At 45.0% G+C, this 8,407-nt stretch overlaps 1 protein-coding gene across 1 annotated transcript in view; it reads right to left on the reverse strand.

The window, feature by feature from the left end:
* HDAC1 (histone deacetylase 1) overlaps positions 1-6,666 on the reverse strand; it is a 28,366-nt gene extending 21,700 nt beyond the window's left edge. The window contains exon 1 of the mRNA XM_081086327.1: positions 6,545-6,666. Coding sequence (XP_080942453.1) covers positions 6,545-6,593 — 49 coding nt within the window. The 5' untranslated portion in view covers positions 6,594-6,666. The remainder of the gene's footprint in view (positions 1-6,544) is intronic.
* Between the last annotated feature and the right edge of the window lie 1,741 nt (positions 6,667-8,407).

Raw genomic sequence — 8,407 nt, forward strand, 5'->3', positions numbered from 1 at the left:
CCAGTTTCTTCCCCCATGATCCATAGGCACTAACTTGAGAGTGTGAGGGGTTCATTCTAAAGCTACTTGGAGATGACACTATATCTCCAAGAAATCCACTCCCAAAACAGAAAAATAACCATCAGCCCAGCCAGTGTGGCTCAAGTGGTTGCATACCATCCCATGAACCAGGAGGTTATGGTTTGATTCCCAGTCAGGATACTTGCCCAGATTTCATGTTAAATTCCCAGTAGGGGGAGTGCAGGAGGCAGCAGATCCATGTTTTTCTCTCATCATCAATGTTTCTCTCCCTCTCCCTTCCTCTCTCTGAAATCAATTAAAACCATATTTTAAAAAAAGAAAATAACCATCAATACTCAGAATTATTATAAGCCATAGTTCACCTCTTGCACATGACACTTCACATTCATTTTCTTACTGGATTCTCTCAATAACCCTGTAAAGTAGACAGGGAGTTTTATTGCCATTTTATAGAATAGAAAACTAAACTCTTGCTTCATCTACAGCAATGGTCCCTCTGCCTTCAATTCAAATTATTGGCCACACTGTCACCAGTTATTCCCCTAATACACACTTTGATAACATCACTCCCCTGCTCAAAAATCCTTAATGGCCCCCCATCCCCTACAGGATGAAAAATAAAGAACAACTTCAGTAACCTGGCATTCAAGGACTTTCTTAATATACTTTTCCAGCTTCAGCTCTTGTTACCTATCACCACCACTCTCCTCCACAAGTCTCTCCTCCTCTCTTTCTCCCTCTCCACTAGCTGGGAGCAGACAAACTACTACAGCCCTTGGGCCAAATATAACTGGCTGCCTGTTTTATGCAAATAATATTTTATTGGCACACAGCCATGACCATAAGTTTATATATTGCCTACAGCTGCTTTCACATTATAATAGCAGAGTTCAGTAGTTAAATAATTGCTATAGAAACCCATCCATATGGCATGAAAAGTCTAAAATATTTACTATCTGGTCTTTTACAGAAAGTTTGCCACTATCTGCTCTAAACACACTAGATTATTGTCAGCACCCTGAACATGACATTCACCTTCATCAAATATCCTTAGTTCATACTGTTCCTTTGACCTGGAATGTCCTTCCTTCTTTGATGATCCTCATACTACAAAGCCCAGCTCAAGCTCCAAACATATTCCTAATTAGAATAATGGTCTTTTCCTCTGTGTGCAATTTATTTAGCACTTAATTCATTTTGCTTTGTATCTGAATTATTGACATACCTATTTATATCTCCATTAAGACTAGGTGCTCCTTCAAGGCAAGGACAAATATGCCCTGTATATCACAGAGGCTCAATAAAGATTCAAAGAGTTGAACTGAGACTCAGAAAAGTTAAGTGCCTGCACAAGATCACACAATCATTGAGTGATTTTGGAGTCAGCTCTTCTGACTCTGAATCTAGTATGCCAGGTACCTACTTCAGTTTGCACTTAAACTAGAGGGCTCTGTGAGTCTACATAGTAGACAGTTTCTGTAATATTCCAAAATCTAGTGAACTGCACATCCAAAGATTCTTCCTAAGGAGTCCATCAGGATGAGGGAGATCTTTCAGCACCAGTGAAAAAAAGGTTTCAACCTCTTATCCATTGTGGGTTGGTGGTACCAGAAACAGGTTTCATTCCAGAGAGCAATGCACTGTGGGAAATGCCATCAACGGCATCCAAGCCACACTCCAAGTCTCTTTTTCATAGACAAGGTCTGGGATAATGGGAAACTTCGAAACAGCCAGAGTACAGCCTGTAGTGGCATTCAATAGGATCCGTGTTCCACATAGGCACAGATTTTGAGATGCAGTAGCAAGAAAGGAAAGCAGAAAGTTGTTCCCAGGGTCCCTTATCAGCCATGGGGATGGATAGAATAGATTCTTAAGGCAGTGGCTGATGCAGATACAATTTGTTGGGCAGTCAGTAGATACATAGCTATAATCATGATATATAATTGAATTCCTGCTTACCCAAGTCTGGGATGGGCCTTGACCCCTAGCAACTCCCTTGCCTATCAAGCTTGGATCCAGCCAAGACTTAGACTTGAGGAACTAAGATACCTTATCTAGAAGGTTAAGGGAGTACCTGAGGGTGGGGCCCAGAGACACCATAACAGTTTTTATTTAGGTTACTGAGAGACTTTAAAAGAAATAACTGGTATTTAGGTACTACTTTTAAACTTTAAAAGAGCTTTTCCCACTGTTCTCATAGTTTTTTTTTTTTTAATTTTATGGAAGTGACCTGAGGCTAGAAAGGTAAAGTGACTTACCCAATACTGCAAAGCTTCTAAGCAGCAGAGCCAAATTTGAGTTCCAAGCTAGTGACCTCACTGAAAAACTCACACTGTCTTAAAAAGTAAGATGTTTCTCTTCTCTAAAAGTTGGTTCTTTACCCTTTTGCTCTTTTTAAACTACGACTGTGGAGATCACAAAACTGCAAACTAACATGGCTACGAAGTCATAAGATCCAGCCTCAAATGCGCCCTCACCACTGCCCAGCAATCTTTCCAAATTTATTTTTCGACCTCCCTCTTTCACAGCAGCTATTTAACAGTTAGCTCTCTTCAAGATTCCTACACTACCAACTGACCTCCCCCACCCTCAGGAAAAAAAATATTCTCCTACTTTATCTTGAAAACTCCCTCAAACTTAACTACATTTGAACTTTTTCTTACCTACTTATCAAGAAGGAACTTCCTCTTGAAGGCTAGTGTCCCCACATGTGCTCTGGTGTCCATCCCACCTGGTCTCCTCAGGAAACTCCACCATTACTAGCCCCTCTAATATCTTCAACCTCTCCTTCTCCCTGGCTATTTCCCCTAAGAATTTGAATATGCTCAACTCGCAAGCATTCTATCTCCCCTTTATCAACAACTCTCTCTCTGCCCAGGACAAGCTTTATTAAAAAGTTGGGCCAAATATAACTGGCTGCCTGATGTCTCCTCTTCACTCACTTCTTCAATTCCAAACCCTGCACAGAAAACAGTACTTGCCCACACCTGGCCACTCCCTCCCTCTTTTGGCTACTGTAACCCAACACTGTCTGGTTCACTTACATCTTGGACCATTCCCTCTGTATCTTTACTGACAGCCTACTAGGAGCTAGCACTGTTTTGAGGGTTGAGCATTCAGAGGTAGATAAAACATGTTCCCTTTCCCTTAGGCATTTACTATCTGTAAAAGGTATGAACAAGTAAATGGGCAATTCCAACACAAGTGACAAATGCTGACAGGGGAGTACAGAGCATGACGGACACTAGTCTTTTCCTCAGTACACTTCCTTAGAATTCCACCCTGCATCCTCTTCTCTTTTCACCCTACACAACTTCTTGGGGTGACTGATTGCATATAATAAAATTCTTCTATAATAAAATTCCCATCAGTATGCTGATGATTACCAAAAATCTCTCTATCTTTTCATTTCTGTCTTCTAAACTACAGACCAGTATGGTCAATTGCCTACTGGACACCTCTGCTTGGATATCCCCCAAACATATCAACAAGAAAACAAACAAACAAATAAGCAAAAAGCCTACCAAAAAACTCCCCAAAGTTATCAACTGACATGATCTCCAAACACTCAGCATCAAACTGCCCAAACCAGAAACTTGGGCTCCTTGTCTTCTTCCTTACCCCAACATTCATGAATTTAATTTCTGTCCCAGAGTGCTAGCTCTACGCATAAATCTGATGTCATCACTAACCTGCATAAAACTTCAATGACTCACAAGTGCCCTTAGAATAAAGTACAACTTCCTTAGGATAGTATGCCCAGCCCTTCTTGCTCAGATCCCCATTTATTTCTCTGGACTCATCACTTGCAACCTTTCCCTTACCCCTGCTCTCTGCTCCCTACCTTCTCCACTCTACCCTCAAATCTATGTTTCAGGCATACTGTACAAGGTGTACCGGTTAATACTGCGGATTTTTTCAATAGATGGAGTTACACATATGTTGATATATATGCGATTTAACATGTATGCTATTTGTTGTATTGACAAGCTTCAAAACTTTATATGTCAAATTTTCTGAATGTGTTAACATCATAGATATTTTTATGCTTAAAAATATCGAATTTTATGCCAAAAAAGAGCATTTGCAGGAAGTTTTAATTCATTACTTTTGAAGAAAAGTGCTGCTGAAAGTTATCGTATACTTTGGGAAGCTTATGGTGAACATACTCCATCTCAAGATACTTGTGAACGCTGGTTTAAATGCTTTAAAAGTGATTTCGATGTGAAAGACAAAGAACGTCCAGGTCAACCAAAAATGTTTGAAGACCAACAATTACAAGCATTACTGGATGAAGATGCGTGTCAAACTCAAAAACAACTTGCAGAAAGAGTCAACATTGCTCAGCAAACAATTTCTGATCATTTATACAAGCAATGGGAAAGACTTTAAAGGAAGGAAAATGGGTGCCACATCAACTGAACGAAAGACAAATGGAAAACCGAAAAGTCATCAGTAAAATGTTGCTTCAACAACAACAACAAAAAATGTTACTTCAACAGCACGAAAGAAAGTCTTTTTGGCAACGAATTGTGACTGGCGATGAAAAGTGGACTTATTTTGAGAATCCCAAACACACAAAATCATGGGTTGATCCAGATCAACCATCAACATTGACTGCAAGGCCAAATCGCTTTGGAAGGAAGACAATGCTCTGTGTTTGGTGGGATCAGGAAGGTGTGTATTATGAGCTTCTAAAACCAGGTGAAATACTGATCGCTACCAACAACAAATAATCAATTTGAACTTCGCTTTGATCGTGAAACGACTAGAATATGCCAGAAGACATGGCAAAGTAATTTTGCTTCATGATGACACACCATCACACACTTCAAAACAAGTTAACGACACGTTAAAACAGTGGTTCTCAACCTTCCTAATGCCGCAACCCTTTAATACAATTCCTCGTGTTGTGGTGACCCCCAACCATAAAATTATTGTCGTTACTACTTCATAACTGTAATTTTGCTACTGTTATGAATCGTAATGTAAATATCTGATATGCAGGATGTATTCTCATTGTTACTAATTGAACATAATTAAAGCATAGTGATGAATCACAGAAACAATATGTAATTATATATGTGTTTTCCAATGGTCTTAGGCGACCCCTGGGAAAGGGTCGTTCGACCCCCAAAGGAGTCGCGACTCACAGGTTGAGAACCGCTTCGTTAAAAGATCTGGCCTGGGAGGTATTAACCCACCCGCCATATCCACCAGACCTTGCTCCTTCAGATTACTTGTTCCGATCGGTGGCACACGCACTTTCTGAGCAGCACTTCAAAACATAAGAAGTGGAAAATTGGGTCTCTGAATGCTTTGCCTCAAAACAAGAAAAGTTCTATTGGGACAGTATCCACAAATTACCTGAAAGATGGGGGAAATGTGTAGCTAGCGATGGGTATTACTTTGAATAAAGCACTTTTGATGTTTCTCTTGAAATTATCGTGTTTCCTGTGATTACAAAATCCGCATTACTAACCGGTACACCTAGTATAGAAACATGCTGGTTTTCAAATGTGCTGTCCTCTCATCTCTAACCTTGCTGTTACCTTTGCCAGGCTAATAACTCCTGTTCTTCAGGTCCTAGCTGAGATGGCACCGCTCTCCCTGACTCCTGGGTCTGGGCTGGGTGCCCCTACAACACCCTGAGAGTTCCTTTATCCCAGCAAGACACTGGGGAGCAGTTCTCTGTCACTATCTCCGCTCCAAACTGAGCTGGAGAAGTGACTTGATCAACCCCCTCCCCGCCTCCAGCACCGACATGCTACCTAACTCAGAGTAAGCTGCTGGGTAGACTTTTGGTACGTGAATAAGTAGCGTCCTTCTCCTTCCAACCCCAGGGGCTCCATTTCCCAGTAGCAGCTGCAGGCCCTGCTCAGAGACCGTGAGAGGGGCAGTGGTCACCACCAGCTGGTGATTCCTGAAGGACTCTTCTCAAGGAGGAGGAGGGGCAGGGGCAGTAAAAGACCTGGGTAGTCTCAGGAGAAAATATAAACCCTTGCAATCTTCCCCATCATATTCTGTCTCCCCCCTCAGACTCAGCCTCCCCTCTAGGAGTCCCACTCCAACTCTCCCATCAGACTTCACAATTCCCCACCGAGAGGACCTCAGACGTCCCCGAGCGACCCCTCGCCTCACGCTCTTCCCTCAGTTTCCACCCCCTTTGCATCCCTCTGAGGCTCCGATCTCAGGCCCGACCTCCTCTCAGCCTCCTCCCTCAGCCTCGGTCTCTTTTCCTCGCGCCTCTTCCCTCAGTCTCGCCCTCCTTGCCCAGCCCGACCTCATTCCTCTCAGCCTCCTCCCTCAGCCCAGACTTCCATCCTCTCAGCTCCTCCCTCAGTCTCGACCTCCTTTCCTCTCAACCTCCACCCGCAGCCCCGACCTCCGTTCCCCCTCAGCCTCCCCTCAGCCTTTCCCCAACGCCTCGCCTCTCCCAGCCTCCCCTCTCAGGTCTCCTCAGCCTCCCGCTCCCGGATTCGGCCCGGCCAGGCCCCGCCCCCGCCGCGAGGACCGCGCTCACCGTCGTAGTAGTAACAGACTTTCCGCCGGGTGCCCTGAGTCTGCGCCATCTTGCTCGCCTGCTGTCGCTCCGGCCCGTCCGTCGGTCCGTCAGGCCTCCCGCCCGCGGCTCCGCTCCGTGTCCGACCCAGGGGGGGAGGGGGCGGGCCTCCAGCCCGCTCCGCCCGCCCCTCCCAGGCTCACCTATAGCCGCGCAGCCCGGGCACGGCTCCAGCCAATCAGCTTGCGCAGGGACGGCCCGGAACTCGGCAGGGGGCAAGGGCAGCCCGGAGAGGCCGCCCGGGGCCCCCTGGGCCTGTACCAAGGTCCACGACAGGGGGGTGGGGAGCTGCTCAGGGACTGTACCATTAGTCTCGGGGGAAGACGGGCATACACACTTCCCAGCCCCATGTCGGTGGGACTCGTGCTTGGAGATCTGAAGCCAACTTCATAATTTTACAGCGAATCCACCGAGCCCTACGGGCAGGGGGTTAGTGACTTGCACAAGGTCACCCATCGGGGTTGAAACTGCGGTTTGGAGAAGGGAGAAATTAACTGACAACGGAAATAAAAGTGCTGCAGGCCCAGCACTGTGCAATACCTTTACCACGTTATCTCAGATATTCCAATTATTCCTCACAGGTTTTGGAGGAGGGATTTTTTTATCCCCAGTCTACAGGTAAACATATTGAAGGCGAGACCTTTGTGACTTGCTCAGTCACACAATTAGTAATTACATTCAGTTTTCAATTGTACGCATATTTTGAATGACTACGATGCACCAGAGACACCGTAACAAAGTGGCAGAACCCCGTTTTTCTTACTCGAAAGCCTACCTCCCCAAGGCAGTCACCCAGGAGGAGTGCCCCCTTATACTGGCACAGGGTTTCTCACGTTTTTGAACCTATTGACATTTTGGGCTGTGGTGTGTGTGTTTTTAATCATCGAAGGATACATATATATTTTTTGTTTGTTTTGTTAATCTGCACCTGGGGATATTTTTTCATTGATTTTAGAATGGGAGGGAGAGAGGGCAAGGAGGGAGAGAGAGAAACATCGATTGGTTGCTTCCCACATGTGCCACGACAAGGTTGGAGGAGGGAGGAATCAAACCTGCAACCCAGGTATGTTCCCTTGACCAGGAATCGAACCCTCAACCCCTTGGGAACACGGGCCAACAACTCTCTAACCACTGAGCACACTGGCCAGAGCAGAGGATATATATTTATTGGTTTTAGAGAGAGGAAGGGAGAGGGAGAGAGAGAAAGAGAGAGAGAGAAACATCAATGTGAAAGAGAAACACCTATAGGAACCTGGGTATGTGCCCTGACGGATTCAAACCCAGGACATTTTGGTGCATGAGATGATGCTCAACCAATTGAGCCACACTGGCCAAGGCTGGGCTGGGTAATCTTTTTTTTTTTTTTTTTAAATTCTTTATTATAGGAAGCTGTCCTATGCACTGTAGAATGTTTCGCAGCCTTCCTGGCCTCTACTCCCCCTCTGTTGTAACAACCAAAATTGCCTGCAAACATCACATGTCTCCAGGGCAAGGGGGATTGGAGGGCGTGTAAATAGCCCCACCACTCTACCCTCGGGCAGTGGCTTAGTGGTTGAAGGTTGACCTATGAACCAGGAGGTCACCATTCAATTCCAGTCAGAGGCACATGCCAGGAGTGTGGGCTGGATCCCCAGTAGGGGGCGTTCAGGAGGCAGCCGTCATTGCTTCTCTCTCATCATTGATGTTTCTATCTCTCCCTCTCCCTTCCTATCTAAAATCAATAATAAAATTTTAAAAGTCACAGTAGAGCATACTAGTATGCTGGAGGCAAACAATCAATGTGTCTCACATCAATATTTCTCTCTTTCTGTCTCTCCCCTTCCC

The sequence above is a fragment of the Myotis nattereri genome, assembly GCF_964212035.1.
Source record: "Myotis nattereri genome assembly, chromosome: 3".
Taxonomy (NCBI): domain Eukaryota; kingdom Metazoa; phylum Chordata; class Mammalia; order Chiroptera; family Vespertilionidae; genus Myotis; species Myotis nattereri.